At 38.1% G+C, this 20,671-nt stretch overlaps 1 protein-coding gene across 1 annotated transcript in view; it reads left to right on the forward strand.

Moving 5' to 3' along the window:
- Positions 1–8,128: 8,128 nt before the first annotated feature.
- The window catches only part of LOC135077618 (heparan sulfate 2-O-sulfotransferase pipe), a 98,097-nt gene continuing 85,554 nt past the window's right edge, over positions 8,129–20,671 (forward strand). Inside the window, exon 1 of the mRNA XM_063972173.1 lies at positions 8,129–8,363. Coding sequence (XP_063828243.1) covers positions 8,320–8,363 — 44 coding nt within the window. The 5' untranslated portion in view covers positions 8,129–8,319. The remainder of the gene's footprint in view (positions 8,364–20,671) is intronic.

The following is a 20,671-nucleotide window of genomic DNA, read 5'->3' on the forward strand; positions in this document are numbered from 1 at the left end:
CTCGCCCAATCAGTTGATCAGCTAATCGGCTATCAGCTGTGACGACTGCTGTGAGGCCTGTGAGTTGTTATGACGTGAGTGTAAACAACAAAAAAGTGTGCAGTGGTAGTGATCGTTGTGTGTGTTGTGTCTCGTGTTCCTGTGCAGAATGAATACACTACAGCTTTGTTGTGTGAGTAAAAAATACAGCATGTTCCATTATGTAAGACGCAATGAATTTTTATTTTTGCCAGAAAATGTAACTTTGTAAAATCATTATAAAACACATACCTACTGAAAATTTGGTGAACTTGTTCAGTGTACCGTATAGATGCCCCCATTAAACGGAATGTAGCTAGTTTAGAAGGACCCTGTATAGCCTACATTCAGGCACCATATTCATACAAATGAAAGGCAAATCTAATAAGATAGTAGTTTCATAAGTAGCCATTTTAATTAATAATATTTAAATCTAGCTAAGTTGTACCTACTCTAGGTGGCCATCGTCAACAATAACATTGCATTGTCATCGTACTTACATAAGTATACCATACAGCTTAATCGGTTGAGAACTGAGGTGGAATTGTGTAAAGCAATCGTAATCATTTGACAGTTCATAACGTACGATAAAGTCAGTGGGTCTAGACAAAGTGCAAATTTTAATCGCAAACCAGTCGAGAAGTGGTCGAAAAGCCCCTTTTTTGTATGGAGTTTTGACGGATTCGATTTTCGATTCGATCAAAAAGTGCGTTTTGTCTAGGGGGGCAGTTATACAAAGCGTTTGACAGAATAATCGTACGTTATGAACTGTCAAATTATAACGATTGCTTTACACAATTTCACCTCTGGTCTTAAATTCAGTTGTAAACAATGATATTATTACAGAACTATAGATATGTTACGTTCATAGAAATTACGATTTTAATCCGTGCCGAGCTATTCCAAATTTAATATATCGTTGCGTTAGTGATCTGATTACAAAAACTGTTGCTTTGGGTTCTGGAAGTTCTGGAAGCCCGAACGTACTTGTCAGAACGCGTTTTTCAGCGTGCCTGCTGTATCTTTTTGATAAATAGTAGGTACTGGATTAACGATTAACGGACTTAGGATACTTTAACGGAAGTTAACGAGTCCGTTAACAATTTTTAAAGTTAACTTAAAAGTTAATCCGTTAATAGAAATGTTAACTTCGTTAATTAACGATTAACGGATTAACGAGTTAATGCCCAGCTATGTAGGTACGATTTAACAATGAAATGCAACGACAAAGAAGTTTAAACTTACTGTACTGTCGTCCATTATGTCGACGTTAGATTTAAATTATTTTGAAAAGAGTAAAAAAACATTCGCCATGGGGCTCAAAACTGCAAATGTAAGCTAAAACTTAATTAAGTACACCTACATAACGTTTAAGCATAGAATAATAATAAGTATTATGTAACAAACCTATTGCAATAGTAGTCTTATGAGTTAAGGTAAGGAGATACTCGTACTTTAGTATTGTCTACCAAATCTGTTTAGACTTAACGTAACACTTCTACCTATTGTAAAGTTAAATATAGGCAGGAACTTATTTATGGCAGCTTTAAAGCAATGTTAAGTAGTACCTCCTAATTACCTATTCATTCACGAGGAGAAATCATTTAGGTAGGCCTATTCCAAAACTGCTGGTAGGATGCTAAGCAAGTATGTAGTACTTACGTTTTTTCTCAGTTTCATCTTAGATACAGTTGGGTAAGTAAATGACAGACAGACAACTAATCTGACTAAGTGGGGGAGGGGAATGCGCATCCTAAAGCAGATAGTGACTATCTGCCTACCTAAGTACAAGATGTAAAAGTGCAATGTCGCTCGTCGAAGGTAATTGAAGCAACCGATTGAAATAGGTATTCATGAAAAAAGTGAAGGTTTTCTAAATTATTAGACGAGAGAGAGAGAGTCAAATAAGTAATATTATCTTTATTGACAACCTTAGATTAATAAAACCTAGATAGATAGTCAGTGCACGAAAAGTGAGGCAGATTTTAGTAAGCCTGAATGGCTCACCCGTAAACGTCACATGAACTGTCAAAGTGAAAAATTGGTAAACACGACCGACGACTTTTAATTAATTAAGACGGTTTGTGCTGTGAAAGGGTGTCTAAATACATCAGAAAAACGAAAGAAAGTGACCAGTGTTATATTTCATAAGTAAGTAAGGGTAAACCGTATAGCTATTGCCCACTTAAAGATTTCAAACACATTGAGATGAAAAATTAAAGAAAGTATTTTAATTATCGACCATTTATGACTTTTTTCTTATAACTCAATAAACTGTTAAACAGAATATTAACAGTTTTTAGTTAAAACTTACGTAACTTAGAAAATATTGAAATAAATTTAAAATCCTTCAAAAAGTACAGTCATTGACCATTACTTACACTAATTGCCCACATCAAAGTAATTGCCCAGTATCTTATAACAAAATAATCAATTTTAAAATGACAAAATAGGCTTTAAATAAAGAAAACAAAACATTAAACTTAAATTCTAGTAGTACAGTCTTCAAAATAAATTGCGTTTGGCCTTATTAACATATTATAAAATATTTCTTGAGCTGATGTTGATGAGTCAGAATCGGTAGAGACAGAATCATTTACTTCAAAACATAGATGACGCAATAATTTGAATTTTATATGTAAGTTTTATATGTATTTATTTTTTTATCTTCTTTGAAATCAGTTCAAGTGGTTGCTCAGAATGTTCAATTAGCTGTTGGTTATTCTTCCCTAAAGTTTTATCTATTTCCTTACAATTAACATTGTCACTAGTAGATTTAACGTAGGATTTTCATTTTTTGTATTTGCGTTTGAATATTTATCAATTTTTTAAAGCCAAACCATATTTTTCAGCAATTCATCTTGTAGGTAAATTGTTGGATACATCTTGTAAAGCTTCGATCGCTTTTTGCAAATTTTCTATGCTTTATTAAACTTTTGGAGTCTTTGGCATACTGAAAATGAAAATTAAAAGCCATTTCAATATTTATGCCTGTAAATTGCAAAACAAGTCTAGCAATGAGCAACTTAAACACTGCTACTGCATGGTGGCAACACTTTAATAATAATTGCCCTGGGCAATAACTATACATTAACATATGGCAATAACTGAAATGATGGTGGGCAATAACTAAAAATATACAGATTTACGTGCAGTGATTACCCACCGTTAAAATGACCGTTAGAAATCAAATTTTATCAGTTATTTTCATTGATAATGGAGAAAACACTTATAATTTCATCATGACTATACACCATTAGTTGAATATTAAATAACTTGCAAAAAAAATGTAACCTCTAAGCAAGTAATTCCTTAGTAAAATTGTTAAAGTCTTTACCTGTTTGAGTAACATTTTCACCCGTCTTGACAAAATCTGCCATAACTGTTTTTTTTTAGTGTTTCCTATTGTAAATTTTAAATCTACTGTACATTGATCTCGGAGTCATCTACTTAGTAAATTCAAATCTAACTAGAGTGATTCAAAGTCAGCACCTGACAATATTATTCTTAAAGCGGGCAATCACTACCAGTGGGCAATCACTCTCTGGTTTACCCTACTACGATTCGACGCGTATTTTGCTTGAATTTGGCTTTCAAAAATTAAATACGGGAATGATACCAGTAACAAGAAAATTTATTTCCCAATTGTTCGCCGTACAAATACACTTCCTTTTTTATGAAATCGAGACTTTTAAGTCGATTTATCTTATTGTAATTAGGTAGGTACTTTGATTCAATAAATAAGTAAGTACATGATGCGTTTTGTTTTTGTTAATTATAAAATAATTAAAAACGTATTAAAAATTTCCCTACTTTCGGGAAAATCGCCTTCACTGTCTACACTCCCCAACAAAATTGACACTAATGACATAAGATTTTTGCCTCACTCTTGACGAAGCGTTTGTATGAAGACTATCCATCTAGGTTTTATTAATCTAAGTTGACAACAAATAAGTAATATTATCTTTATTGACAACTAGCGGCCGCCCGCGACTTCGTACGCATGGATCCCGTTTTATCCCCTTCATCTATCTTACGCGGTTTAGATTTTTTCATACAAATGTTTTTTCCCGTTAACTTCCGTTCCCGTGGGAATTTTGCAATATCCTGTTGTAACTAAGCTTTAAGTTTACTAAGGTACCTGCATGCCAAATTTCAAGCGTCTAACTTTTAAGCGGTTTAGATTTTTCATACAAAAGGATTTTCCCGCTAATTCCCGTTCTCGTGGGAATTCCTAAGTATACTATAACCTGCCCAGGAGTATAAAGAATAATTGTACCAAGTTTCGTTAAAATTCGTCGAGTAGTTTTTGTTTCTATAAGGAACATACAGACAGACAGACAAAAATTTTACTGATTACATTTTTGGCATCAGTATCGATCACTAATCACCCCCTGATAGTTATTTTGAAAATATATTTCATGTACAGAATTGACCTCTCTACAGATTTATTATAAGTATAGATAGATAAACTTCACTTGCCAATTGATTTTTGATATAATAAATATCAGAGGATAATATTAATAAATCTGAACTTTCAAAAATAATTTGAAAATATTTTTTTACCGATTGTGCTCGAGAAGCTCTATTCAATACATCACTGGAGTCCACCAAATTGTTATCCATTAGCTTCAGACACAGTGTGTCGAACAGACAGTAAACCAGACAAGTTTCTGTTTTTATGATTTTTATTAGGTTTGAACATAACAAATTATGATTTCTCCTAGAGAGCTAGTAACAAGCAAATCACAAATTAGTTAAGTGTTCACTCTGCCAAGTGATGAATTACGACAGCAATTACTATCGCTCGTTCGATACATAAATATCTATTTCTGTTTGATTCCATTTAGTAATTGGAGCGAATCTTTCTAAATTCTTAGAGATAAAATATTTGTTTGTACGACATATTCTCTGGAACACTGAACCGATTATTGAAAACGCTTTCATGAAAAGAAAACTACTTATGCTCTTCACTACTGTTGACCTGAGGCATTACGTGCTCTCCTAAGCATAAGCCTAAGCAATGTGATTCCACATTATTACCTATGTTCAATTTTAGTTTGCAATGCTCTACCAAACTGTGCACAAATAAACAAAGTGTTTTTACATCGAACTTTAAATCGAACCCAGAATCTCTTTAGAGTTGATTGAGTCTTTTTCGACAACTGGATTGCGTGTTCACGCATTATAGAGATTTCATTTTGCGAAACTAGTCCAGACAACGGTCCAGGTAACAATAACCCATGTATGTGAATGGTAAACGAATATTATGGATCAGTTACATCGGGGTGCGTGTGAACGCCTGGCTGAAGAAGTTGTTAAGTCTGTAAACGAGATGTAATTTATAACGTGAGATGAACCGAATACAATCATCTTGTGGCATCAATAAATTTGCTATTAAATAGGTGTGACCACGAACGTACGATTTTTGAGATTTTTGTTTAAAAACTTAAACGGTACTTCGTTTATATTTCGCTTTTCATGATATCAATGAATACTGGAAATCATTTAAAGATAAACGCAAATTGTACCCACCCTAGACCACCAAAACCTAGCATTTGACTCTACAAATAATTATAATATGTATTCACATCCGTCTTGTTAGGTTTTGTTCAACATCAGGTGATATTTTTTTAACAAACGCCATAAATTGTAGAGCCAGTTCGGTTCTCAGGTAGAATGTAGAGTCAAAATCAACGATATGAATAATATCTTCATAAGTATACGTTATCATATGACCGTTACGAAGCCCGCGATTCAATAGCTAATCGAGTCGAGAATTTCGTAGTAGGGACGTAGCGCTACGGGCCTACGAGACTACGAAGATATTAAAACTTTTCTGTAATTTGCATGTAATATTTCTATTGATTCATTCATTGAGTTGCTAATAAAATCTATCTCTGCTATAAATGACATAGTAAAATAACGTAAATTTTGCTTGCTTCGCTTCAATGATTTCAATCGAAAGATTTAAAAACTAATCTTAATGCCGCTCTACCGCAGTCAACTGGTGAAATATCAAATGGCAAGCGAAAGCAGGATTAGTGAAGAAAGTCCGTTCCTGTAGAGTTGGAGGGTGAGTGGATCGTAGGCTCCGAGGCGGCAGCGGCTCGGCGCCAGTGCTTCGCCCGGTGGCTCACGGGACGCACGCCCGCGCTCGAGGCATTTCTCCGCGGATGTGACACACGCGTATCGGACATTATTTTGTTGTATCTGACTTTTTTATTTTAGTGATGAATAATAATGGTGGGTTTTTGTTGTATTTTTATGAGGCTTATGTTATTAAATTTAGTTTTTAACATTATTAATCAATCTTTAAATTAAATATTTTTTATTTTTATAATGATAAAAAAACCCGGTTTTAATGTGGAAACAAAAGTTTTCAGCGAATATATTTATATTTGTTTGTAAATAGAAAAAGATGTTTACTTAGTGACATCATACGTAGTAAGTAGATATTTAAAATTATTTAGGTACTTACCTTGTTAATTATAAGCATTAAATAAACCTGCATTGCCTGGTAATTTGTAAAGGAATCTTAAGCACACAGGAGGAGCGCTAATTTAACATTATCGTTAATTAATTAAGGGTCCTGGAATTATTAAATGCAAATTAATTAAGGTGGATACAATTTATGCAAAGGGCGCCGCTCAGTTCCTCCCATTAGAGACTCCATGTGTTCGGAATACTTCACCTTCTAATTAGGCGCCGTAATTGTACAAAATATACACTCGTGGATATTCTACGTTCTTCGTGGTTCCACTAATTGAATCATAATTACCGATGGGAAGCAGACCACAGGTACTTAGAAAAACATTATTTCTTCAGCTGCTATGCTTCAGTAAATGTTTGTGTGCACATTTCAAACAGGTATCATTTCTGTTTGTAATGATCGCGTTAGATATAAAAATAAAGTAGACGGCTAAACTGACGTTGCACATTATTGCTCTAATTAATGCCCATTTCAAAAAAATACTATTAGTTTCTCATAAAACGAGGTCCTAAGTTTATGAAGCCATTGGTTCTGAAATAATTTTCTGTGGGAACGAGGTTTCCAGTGTAATGTGTATTGTTAAAAATAAAAGTAAGGAATTTAGATTACGAGAAAATATTATAGATAAACGTTTGATATAAAATATGATGTTGTTTATATGTACCTATTATAAATAACATTTGTATTACGTTTTAATTGTAAGTAATAAATTATTCGATTTAATAGAATTTGTATAGTTTGGTTGGCATGGTACGCTAACAAAAGAAGATAAATGATGATTAGGTTCACAGCGGAATATAATAAAAATATATTAAATCCCTTTATGACATGAGATCAACTCGGCCTTGCTCGAGCAGTAGTCAATATTAAACCAATTATATGTCCTATCATTTAATATTTATTTGCAGTTTTATTATTCTGATGAAATTTATGTCAACATAAGGCCCACTTTATTAAAACCGACGATCGCGACTATTTTCGTTGTTTTATTTTAATAATCGATTTTCAAGAAGAACGAAACCAAAAGAAGAGGCATGAAAAAATAAACAGATCACAAAATCGTCTTGAGAAAGTTGTTCTTTGGTAACCTGTTACATGCAATTTAGACTTGCATATTGTGATGATCTGCAAAATTAAACAATGCTTCTTGTTATGTACGATATCAGCGTTAATGTCCAACAAGTGGCTGTGAAGCGCACGGAGAGCGGCGCGGGCGCACGCTGCGTTCACTTTCACCGCTCGTCGCCGCCGAAATGTTTGTTAGAAACTTATCGTCACATTACACCGTGTTTTATTAAACAAATAAAAATATTCGCTGAAGCTGTCTTCGTTTATAGTGAAATTACATCTGACTCTATCTCAGTGTTTGATAATAACTAGCTACTACATTATTGATTTAGCGACTGTGACGAAATCTGTTTGATTTTCACACGCAAGTAACGGTTGGTTTAAATGGTAAAAACTGCTGTTGCAATTTAAATTTAATCGAAAAAATTGCATGCAGTTATTAGTTTCCTATGCCTGTTACCGACACAATTACAACTGGGGATATTGTTTGTTTGCAGCGGTGGCCGGTGTAGCGTGAGACCGTCTGTTGCTAATCTGGCGAACCACAGTTGAGCTCCCGAATTCAACTAATTTAGACCGCGTTGTAGAAGCGCCTGGACTCGTGAGTGTTGTGCAATTCAAGTGACATAGAACTGTTCCGAGCCTCCGGAACTGCTAGAGATCAAGTGAAAGTCTGTAATTTCCCCCATTTGTGTGGGAGTCCGAACTAAAGTGGAAAAACAAAGAAGAGCTTAGAAACAATGGACCACCTGTTCCGGCAAAGGCGGATTAGCGTGCCCAAGCGGTGAGTACTTTCAAACGTAACCCTGTATTACATTTGTCACTCTATTCACTTATTCTCGTGTATTATGCGCCTGCGCGGATACATTATCGTTTAGCGTAATCGTCTGCTTCTCGCCGAATAAAAGAAACAAAAGTTATTGATGTCGAGTTAATGCTTCTGCATCATTAAATGTGTATTCATACCGTATTCGAATGTTAAGCTTTTAACTGCTCATTTTAATATCTTTGGAACTGACAAAACGTTTGGAGGCTCAAGATAATGGTATTTAATGTGTACATGAATGTAATAACTACTTTATGCACGAAAGTAGTGACAATAGAAAATCCATTATCTGTCTATGAAGACATTAAAAAAAAATCAAACTCAGTTAATAAGTAGGTATTAGTAGTAGCTAGTTAATTTAATCGGTGTAAATCTTAGAACGGCAATTGGAAACATGTTTTTCCCGTCGCCTACTTCGAGGCATCTATTATACATGTCACTTGCAATTAGCCGTTTCATCGAGAAAATCGTCGTGTTCTTTTCCAATCGATAAGAACGTTGTCAACCCGGACGGAGCTGATTAGCTGAATTAATTTTAATTACCCGACAAAACGTTAGAGGAACAATGATTTGATGTAACAAACGGTTCCGATGCGATTCGTAGAACAAACGGAGATGTAAACAATTATTGCCGGCGGGGTGAAAGACCTCCGCATTGGTTTTTGCCAGCGATGGCAGCGATATGTCGGGTTGTTGCTGACTAACGATCGACAATAGAGATGTCTTCACAGCGAAATGGCTTCACACTGAAAAAAGCGTTATAGAAATATTTACATACACTTTTAAACTTCCATTATCACCTTCATCATTTCAGAGATAATAAAGAAAGTATTTTGCTCAAAAATTGTAAGCTTTAGTTTAGGGTAATACCTATTAAGATGATAAATTAAATAAATAATAGAGTGGTTTTCAAAAATTATAATAGGATCGTTAGTCGATCTGAAAAGATAATGATGTATGTATATAATTTTTTCTTGTGAAAACAAGATTTATTATTTTATACAAAATATATTTTACATGACTGCACATTCATCATTTCGCGTGCTAAGACACTGACAGCTCGCGTTCTTGTATAAACGGCCTGATAAATCGGAACTTTTTCATCTTAGGTAAAAACATCAATGTTTTGATTACAGACTGTTGCATATGTATTTGAATTCACATGTGATTATCAACCGTATTACTTTTACGAATACTACGGTGTAGTAATAAATAAAGCCTAGGTGGAGTCAATTAAGTCATAATTATTTCAGATTTATGAGGGCTCGCTGAGACGCTGCATAATTCAGGAAAATAAAATTATTTACATATATCTGCTCGATCGGAAACCAATCTCATCACGACAGAACAAATTATATTTAGAAACATTCTATCATTATACTTTCTCTATCTATTTTCATTGGGGGGGAAGCCGGGGCATGGTCTTGGTGGTAATCGCTGACGTAGTGAGGTCAGCATTGCCTACAAAATGCCAAGAAGCCCTCTGCTGTGTTAAGTAGTGGAACACCGATGTAGCAGAACCCCGGCCAGTCCGCGTCATCCACGTCCTCGTCGTCCACCCTGGGACCTGCTGCAGCCACGCTCTGCGTGCCCACTACCTAGACTTGCAGCTGAGCTGAGGATGCAGGGCGAAAGGCGAGTATTCTGCGCCTGAAAACAGAATCTCATCACTAGGGAGGATACCCGAAAAAAACCGAGCTAGTCCAGAAGCTCTGAGATGGCAGCCCCACCACCGGACTAGGGTACAGCGGGTTAATCACCCACTTGCCCGAAAATACTCGATTAACGAAACGTACACAACAAGAAACCGGACCGATCTCTCAACAACGACCTTTGGCATGAAGAAACGGACACGAATAGCTTTTTGGAATGTAAGAACGCTCAGCGATGACAGCCGACTAGCCCAAGCAGAAGCAGAAATGCTAAGATACAACCTGCAAGTTTTAGGTCTTAGCGAAGTGCGTAGAAATGGTTTCGGTGAACTGAGAACATCTAACGGCTTGACTTTCCTATATTCTGGTAAGGAAAGTGAGGATGACACCCGCGAATATGGCGTTGGTTTTCTCCTTTCTGATGCCGCAAGGAAGAGTCTGTTAGATTGGAAACCGATCTCAGATCGAATCATTTGGGCCCGTTTCAACTCAAGAGCCCGGAAGATCTCCATAGTGCAGTGCTACGCTCCTACCAACACATCTGCGGAGGACACCAAGGACGATTTCTACAACTCACTCAACGCCACCTTAAAGGTTATAAAGAAACAAGACATAGTGATTGTCATGGGGGACCTAAATGCTAAAGTTGGAAACTATAACACAAACTGCGAGCGTCATATGGGTACACAGGGACTTGGAGCACGTAATGAGAACGGAGAACGGTTTATAGAGTTTTGCCAGCACCACGACCTGACCATCGGTGGTACATTATTTATTCATAAAGATATCCACAAGCACACATGGATTTCACCCGATGGCATCACCAAAAACCAAATCGACCACCTTGCGATCAGTTCCAAATGGCGATCGTCGTTGCTCGATGTCCGAAACCGAAGAGGTGCTGATATCGACAGCGACCATTACATGGTTGCTGCTGAGCTGCGCCTCAAGGTAGCGGTAGCACGACCGGCTGGGGGACCTGACAGGATTGGGAGAAGGTTCGACGTGACTAAATTCAGAGACCCTGACACCTGCACCAAGTTCAGGCTCGAACTGCGAAACCGTTTCTCCGCCCTTGATGACGAGAAATGCTCAATAGACGAAAAGTGGAACCATATCAAAGTGGCCTACACAGAGACCAGCTTTTCCGTCTTGGGTCACAACACGCACACGCGCGAGGACTGGATGTCACAATCCACATGGCAGCTGATCAGCGACCGTAGAGAGCTCCACCTAAAATTGCTACAAACCACCGACGTGCAACTTATAGCCACCCTCAGACAGCAGTACCGTCAGATGCGCAGGAAAATCTACCGCAGCACGCGGAAAGACAAAAGGCTGTGGGCTGACGGGGTTGCTGACAAGGCCCAACTCGCTGCTAACACTGGCAATCTGAGAGAGCTGTACAAAGCGACGAAAACCTTGGCAGGAAGTAGCAGACCAAAGAAGAAGCCTCTTAAGTCAAGTGATGGAGAGCTTATTGTGTCGTCTGAAGGGCAACTGCAACGATGGCGTGAACACTTTCAGGAGGTCTTCCGCCCTACCTTGACTACAGCCACCACCACGCCTGAGCCACCGCAGCACACCTCTACTCCACCTAGGCTGCTCGACATCAATGTGGAACCACCATCACACGACGAAGTGACCAAAGCTATCCTATCCCTCAAGATTGGCAAGGCCCCAGGACTCGACCTTATCACCGCAGAAATGCTGAGAGTCGACGTAAACTCCGCCGCCGACGTTCTGACACCTCTCATCGAAAACATCTGGATGGAAGAGGAACTCCCAGACGACTGGAATAAGGGGCTTTTAATTACTATGCCAAAGAAAGGGGATCTAAGCCAGTGTAGCAATTGGAGAGGTATCACTTTGCTCTCGATACCGTCAAAGGTTTTCTGCAAGATTATCTTGGATAGGTTATCGGGGGCCGTTGAACCTCTTTTGCGTAGGGAACAGGCTGGCTTCCGCCCGAACCGCTCGTGTACCGACCAGATCAATACTTTGCGTATCATTTTGGAGCAGGCATCAGAATGGCAAAGGGAAGTCTACCTAACCTTTGTAGACTTTGAAAAAGCCTTTGATACGCTGAAGTGGGCAAGTATATGGTCGCGACTCGCTGACATTGGTGTCCCGCCGAAAATCATCGACCTACTGAAGGCCATCTACAGGAAATATTCTTGTACGGTGACTCACGACGGCCTCATCTCCGAAGACATCGAGGTGCATGCGGGCGTCCGGCAAGGCTGCCTGCTTTCGCCCCTTCTCTTTCTGGTTGTCTTGGATGGAGTCATGAATCGCGCATATCAAGACCAACGGCGTGGAATAGAGTGGGGTATAATCGGAGTCTTAGAAGACTTAGATTATGCCGATGACCTCTGTTTGCTGAGCCACACGCATCACGATATGCAATCCAAACTTGATGACCTACATCGAGAAGCGGGTATCACAGGGCTCAAAATTAACTGCCGGAAGACCCAAGAGATGCGATCTGGTGTGAGAAATTGCACGCCATTACGGATTGGTGCAGAGGATGTGGCACGAGTCCACAATTTCACCTACCTCGGGAGCGTCGTGTCAGAAACTGGAGGTACCGAAGAGGACATCACTTCGCGCATTGCCAAGGCCAGAGCTACCTTCGCACAACTTCGCCCCATATGGCAGTCACGGAAATTGACCCGAAGGGTCAAGATTAAAATATTCGGGTCCAACGTTAAATCCGTTCTGCTCTATGGGTGTGAAACGTGGAAGGTCACCAAGGTTATCTCGCACCAGCTGCAGGTCTTCATCAACCGCTGCCTTCGCCGAATTCTCGGCATATACTGGCCCGAGAAAATCTCCAACGTCGAGCTATTGGAACGCTGCCACGAAATTCCGATCGACCAGCAGATCAAGCGCCGCAAGTGGAACTGGATTGGCCACACTCTCCGAAGGGACCCCGATCACATCCCTAAGCAGGCTCTGGATTGGAATCCCCAAGGAAAACGCAAACGTGGTCGACCCAGGCAAACTTGGCGGCGCACTGTAGCGGACGAGGCGAAGAAGATCGGCAAGACCTGGAGCGAGATCAAGCGAGAAGCTCAAGACCGAACGAGATGGAGGACTGTTGTGGACGCCCTCTGCCCCATCTAGGGGACATAGGACCATAAGTCAAGTAAGTCATCTATTTTCATGATGAGATAGACTTATGCATTTTTATAAAAATCTAACAATACAAAGATCTCACGTAACTCTCCTCTTAATATTCAAATGCGGAAACTATTTACAGAACCAATACTTATTTAATGCAAACGTCTATTGTAATTTATTCTATTACGGACTAATCCATAGTTGATATCCAAATATGGAGTAATATCAAATATGTATTATGTTTCCGGTCGCGAGTTTCTAAAGAAATTGCATAATTTTGCGGAAAATTTCCCAAATATGATATAATGTTGAAGGGAAAGTGGTAATTTCAGCTATTTTCGGGTACACTCAAGTGTGGCATATGGCGCTGGATCTCAAGTCATTTTGTCACACTGTTTGTTTATAAATGTTATCCATTCTGTGTACATAAAGTAAGTGTAGAGTGTTGCTTGTTTTCTCTTATGAGTTAACTAACTATAAAGTTAATTATTAAAACATACGAGTAAGTTATCGTCTAAATTAACAACATCATTAAGTAGGTACCCACCTCAGGCCAAAAAGTATCATAGTGTTGGTCAACTTCGTAACATAATTTATTAATAAATAGTGTTATTGGCGTGACAGGGAATGCTCATCGCTGATGCAATTAGCCGCCCCGCGCCGTCCGGTTATCTTGTCAAGAAATGAATAATGTTTATATAAATATCCGCTAGCATTCGTTCTTTTAAATAAAAATAATATGTTATTAACGCCATAATTGCGTTACAATCGAAAACTTGTCAGGCAAAGTCCCGCATCGCGACAACGCCACAGCTGCGCGCGCGCAACTAGAGCATAAAAGCAATTTCTCGTCGCGGGATGAATTTCTTAAATGATTGACGTACATTTTCATGTTTACATGTAATCCTACTAATATTATTGGATGTCTGGGTGGATGTTTGTTACTCTTTAACGCAAAAACTACTGAACGGATTTTGATGAAACTTTACAGTACTATTGTTAATAACCCAGAATAACATTAGGCTATAATTTATGACGATCTGTGACAAAATAAATATCACGCGGGTGAAGCCACGGGCAAAAGCTATTTGTTATATAATAATACATAAGTACGTAAATATAACAGTCCCATTTGTGCTTGCTGCTGAAAAACAATTAATTAACTATATGATTTAATCGTAGCTTTTAATTTAACGGCACAGTAAGCATGCGTGAATACTTAAAATTTTGAATTAAAGCGCATGTAACTTCACGCGTTGATTCTATGGATTTACACTAAGTAGAGCTTGCTACATAAACTAGATCTAATTAAATTTCTAGTACTCAATAAGTTTATATCCGTGTATTGGAGTATAAAATATTATGCATCTTAAAGTAGAAAATGTTATACATTTTTACAACGTAATCAATTACACTAACAATCAACAGCTTGCATTCTGTTGTCGGAGACCAATTATTATGAAAATATGATCATAGTTATTTCCGATAGAAAAATGTTGTACATAGCGATTGTTGTTGGGAATAAAGAATTTTCCGAGAAAAGAAATGAGGAACATAATGGAAAGAGATTCGTAGAAAGGCGCGTTTATATGTTAATAGCTACAATTAACCGTAGCCTGAGTCAGTATTTATGGCTTTTCTCACACTGTGAAATCTGCATAGATCTAGATGTCTGACATTGAATGCAGACTATCAAACGTGTTGAGCTGCTTTTTCGGTGGCTTGAAAGTTTACTTATAATTTCAGTTTTTCTACCTCAAAAACAGAAATCCTCACCTTGAAATAAAAATTGCTGGTTTAATGTTAATTAAATTACTTAAGTTTTACTCACCTGCAAAGAAAAAAGTAATGAACACTTTTTTAAATTTATTCTTTAAAAGTAACAGTATTCTTGATAAGGGTTGAAATCGTTGGAGCCATAAAATAGGAAATATATAATTCAACACATACAGAGCCAAATAAGGACGACAGTAACTTGTGCGTAGAGATTACTCACGGGGCCCTTACTAAGTTTCGAGTTTACTGCGCTTTGCCGGTAAGCCGATTCGGTATTGGCCAGCAGTGGACAGTTACTGCTGCACGCTTCACTTCCTACCCTCGCCGACTGCAGTGCGGATCTTCCATTAATTGTATGGAAACCACAACGGTTAACTGTACATTCATCATCTCTCATAAAGTTCTAAAATATCTCACAAAGACATTACGCGTTAAAAATATTAACGACCACTAAAAATTATTATGTATCAATTTACGATTAACGTAATAGTTTCACACTCCTCTACTTAATTGGCGTATTGTTGTTAACTTTTTACTGAGTTCACAGCCTTGTACTTATCGGTACTTAATGAGAGAAAATGCGCTCACTAATGTCTTTATGAATCATCCGTTCTACTACTTTGAAAATTCGTATTAGTATGTAAACCGTCACGACAACATTGTCAAAACAATTGCACTTTCCAGGTCCTACACTAACTTGCATCGGCCGAAATGGACGTGAATAGATTTCAAAAGTATGTGAGTTTCGCTTTGTTGAGCTCAATACGAAACAATGATCCTTGCTTAGCATCCCGCGACACAAACGAGTAAAATGTCGCTGTCTACGTGGTAGGTAACGAGGGAAATGTGTATTGTGTGGTTGGAACAAAAAAATCGCGGTCTGAAGCACTGCAATAAACGTATTCGCAAATTACGTTGGTAATATGAAAATATTTCAACAATAGGACGCATCCGTAGACCCATTGTTTGTGGAATGCCATTAAAGCAAAATCGAAGTGTTCCAAATGAGATACTGGCGAAAATTTACTTACTTATCAAAGTTTATGGATGATACGATAGAATTTTAATTTACGATCAAAATTTTATTCATCAATGAGTTTACGTAGGACTCTTGCAAATATCAATAAATTAACACCTGAACGTCCCTGAACTGGCCCGATCCTATTACCCGGCTATTACAGATATTACGTGCGGAGCACAAAGCAAAGACATCTCTTTTTGGCATCGGACCTTTGTCCGAAAAGAAACCAATCTAGAGCGTATTCCGTTCCGATTCATGCTATCTTATTTGGAATTTAAACGCTAACCGATATAATGGGTCCTTTTGTTGGCCTCGACGTGTGCTGGGTTCCAAAATTGAGTGATGGACAGTTAGATAATTTCTTTCTCGGGGTCAGTACCTGCATGCGCGAGTTTTTGTTAGAGCACAGTTACCATTTGCGTACCCGCACCGGCAGCGGACTGCACGCGGTAATGTCTTTTCACATGTAATTGTCTTGTAATGTGTGTATAACTCGGCTAATGGGTCAACGAGCGCGTATTGTGAGACTGTGACTTCCGCTCCTCATGATTACTTATTCGATATAAACACATGTTTGATTTATAACATGTTTCGAGATCGTGACTTGCACGGGGAGAACAGATCGAAGCAGTCGCGGCTTAAATAAATAATAATGTATCAATGTTACGGCGAAATGCAGTACTTATAAATTCACTAATGTACTAGAAGCTGTACAGTTTTACACATTTCTTATAGTCTATAGAGGAATGTCGAGTAAAACATGGTTGCTGATATTAATTTATAAGACATTCCGTTAGCCTATTTTACATACTTCACCTACTAACGCTTTAAATATTCCACGTTTGCATCTCAAACGAAGCATTAGAAGCATCAATTTAGAATGGTTATTCCTCAAAAAGGTGTGGCGGTTTGAACTCAAATTACAGACGCATTGTTCCTCATTACAGTATTCATTGAGCTCACTTAGCTAGGAAAGTCACGAGCGCTTCTCAAGTCATTCTCGCTAATGACCCGCATGTAAATACTGCCCTAATGACAGTAACGCCGAATGAGTGCGTCTCGTATGCGTTACATGACGTGAAAATGAGGCCTTGGGAACATTCAGAATGTCACAAGGCGAACGTTACGCAGGTGAATGAAATTTCGAATTTCGAGACGAGCTTTTGCCCGCAACTACGCCTACTCGGATTAGGTATACCTAATTGTCACGGATTGAGTTCACAATTTCAGGATATTAAATTTTTGCTTGCAATTCTTATTCTTTCCTGAAATGAAATAAAGTTTTCAGTTTCTTCAACTCCCGTCAAAAGCGGTCCAACTGTTTCCGAGTTTAGGAAAAACTGGACAAATAGCCAAATATTGAAGAACTTGTTTTTGTCATTAGTTCTAATATATTTGCATATATACATTTTGTAATAAGCTGTTATTTTAACATTACAAACAATCACTTAAATTTTATTTATGTGTTTGCTGTGCAATTTATACAGTATTTATTACCACTCAACATTTATAGCTATAAAACTTAGTGTAGTCGGTTATTCATGTTCATGGTCGTTTTCAGGTTACCATAAATTTCTCTAACGAATTAGGAAGACTAATTAATTATTTCCTTAAGTAAAACAGTTTGTAAGTAAACATTTAAGGCTTCAGCTAACGGTAGAGGAGCTTATTTACAACGAACATGGTCGAACTCGAGCCGTACACACTGATTTGCATTCCGGAGGGTACTCTATGGGCTTTGGGAACATTGAATAATAAACGCACGTAAATAAACACAGCCCGTAGTTAACAATGAGTTAGTTTAGATTTAAGTGATAAATAAAAGCTTTATTGTGTAGTTTAGTCGTGGTCAGGCTGTATAAACAAACATTAACTCGACTCAGAGTACAAGTTAAATGGTGACAAAATTCATTACGATTTGGAACTTGGAAAGTACGTCGAATGAAGTTAAAGAAAGTTGGAATAAAAAGATCTTGTTATGACCTTAATCTGATTGTGGCTGCTGGAGGGGTTTAATGAGAAAGAGTAAAGGAGAAAGACACTAAAAAGTACAGGAAATTCATTTCAGTAAAATTTTTACTAAAAGTATTGATGGAACAGTCATAACTGCACGTATTTATCGGTGTAACTGGCGTTAAAGCATTTTTGCATAGTCAGGCTGTATTGATTCGTCACCGCTCACCTTTATAAGAATGAAACTGTAGTTGGGAGAATTGTGTGAGATTTTTTATCAGTCAAAAAATGAGTTACTGTACATTTTTATTATTGAGTATGGTGCTCATAACTTGTTAATTTCAAATCTGTTATGCATGCTTGGGCTTATTATAAGTTCGGGATTGGTACAAATAAGATTCAACCTGGGAAAAATAAAACGAGACTGCGTTTTCTTCTTTGTGACCCAATAATTATGTACGTGCTTGAATAAAGTAGGTAGATTTACAATAATGGTCTATCGGCTTCAATAGATAGAAAGTGGTTTATTGGATGGCTTGCTCTTTTTACCGCATTAGACAAGGCATGCTAAATCTGGGTTATGGACAGACTTCCCGAGAAAATCAGATGCTTCGATCACGGAATCGTTAATGTATCGGAAAGCCGTTTTTAGTTTTCCTCGTCTTTTTGGTTGAATAAGTTTAGAGAGTTATAAACTTACCTAAATTGTTTTAAAATTCTAATAAACTATTGTGTTATTAGTAACAAATGTTGGCCTTGGACCGGGTTAGTTGGTGAGTTCTGGAGGAGAACTTTTAAGAACTGGGATACAATAGGTCTATAAATAAAAAGGTATATAAAACCACACATATTAGCTAAAAATTACTTAACATAATTGTTCAATTAGTCTAACGAACAGCACCGTATTGAACCGTAACATTTACAAGGTGATGTTTTGTTAACTAGCTATATGAAGCGAACCATTTTAATTAGGGGTCAACATGAAAATCTGCAAAAACCGGTCTGTCCATACATCGCCGTGAATCACAGTTGATTAGTATCCAATTGAGAAAAGCCTTCTTTTATTATAGAAAAAGTTGTCCGAATTGATGGTGTGAATTTTATGTTGCCTGCGTATTAAATTACACCGTGTGTACATATTACGAGTATGTGCTTTAATTGGAGCACGTCCGCAATTATTGAGATGCATCAATGGTTAGGTACGTAATTTAAAGTACAAGAATAATGTATTTATTGTTGTTGAATGTAGCTTTTCCCAGAAGCTGCGCATACGCACAGCATTTTCCGCTCGAGCAGAGTTCGCGCGCATGCGGTCAGGCGTGCTAATGACAGTCCGTTTTATTACGCGGGAGAAACTCCGCTGATCAAAGAAATCGTGTCAGTGAATCGAGATGCCAACGTCACTTTTGCATGTGTATTTACTATGCTCGTGCGTGGCACACGCGTTTTAGATTGGTTTCGGTGCGTTAAGAAAGACTTGTGCATTGGAAGTAATGGGTCAATCATAGTTATCTATATGAGAAGACTTGCTAGTATAGTCCAGTAGAATTAGCTTTTAAATCGGAAATAATTCCTACAAAAGATTTTATTGTTTTAATGGCTTCATTGGTTGCCCATTAAGACTCTCCTAAGTTTTCGACTTCGACAGAGTTGTGCTTAAGTGGTGGGGGCCCCCGAAAGAGGCATTTTTTCGGTTTTCAGGTTATACCGCGTAAAGGACTTACCCTATCAAAAAGTGGTCTTCATGACGGTTGAAGGGCACTTAATCCTGCATTGAATAAGACCAAATTCATATGTTTTGGACAAACCGTTCTCGCGCTAAAGTTCGGCAAAGTAGAAAATATACGTATAATTAATGATCCTCTCCATGTCTAATGGTTTGTTACCCACAGGCTTCCAAGTCTTGAAAAGGGCCACCTCAACCAGTGTAACCCTATCAAGGCTTACGAGCTTGATGCACCTATCCTTGTTCGTCCCAGCCGTTCCTTAACTGCGGTTGCTGCACCTCTTCCTGGCACTCACCTGAACGACTCTGTGTTACCTACTGTGGCTGCCTCTCTTCCTTGTATCCTCCTGCATGACTACGTTGCCTAGCCGTATACCTGGTCTAAGGTTCGACGCCTAAAATCAACAACAACAAGTTCATATTAAAACGCTGAAGAGTTTTTTGTTTGTTTGTTTGAACGCGCTAATCTTAAGAATTACTAGTTTGATTGAAATCATTATTTTTGTGTTGAATAGCTCATACATTGAGGAAGGCTATAGGATATATACAATCACTCTACGACTAATAGAGGCGAAGCAGTAAAGAAAAATGTTGCAAGCACGGGAAATAGTATTTAAACTATTTTTACTCGTACGAAGTTGATTTTGTGGCGTCGAACCTTGGACCAGGCATATGGCTAAGCAATGAAATCGTACAGGAGGGTACAAGGAAGAGGGGCAGCCACATTAGGTAACACAGAGTCGTTCAGGAGAGTGCCAGGAAGAGGTGCAGCAACCGCAGTTAAGGAACGGCTGGGGCGAACAAGGATAAGCGAATCAAACTCGTGAGCCTTGTGAGGGTTACACTGGTTAAGGCGACCCTTTACAAGGCTTGGGAGCCTACGGGTGACGAGCTATTGGACGTGGAGAGGGTCATTAATTATACACATATTTTCTACTTTGTCGAACATTTGCACGAGAACAGTTTGTCCAAAACATATGAATTTGGTCTTGTTTAATGCAGGATTAAATGC

Source organism: Ostrinia nubilalis, chromosome 13 (assembly GCF_963855985.1).
Source record: "Ostrinia nubilalis chromosome 13, ilOstNubi1.1, whole genome shotgun sequence".
Classification (NCBI taxonomy): Eukaryota; Metazoa; Arthropoda; class Insecta; order Lepidoptera; family Crambidae; genus Ostrinia; species Ostrinia nubilalis.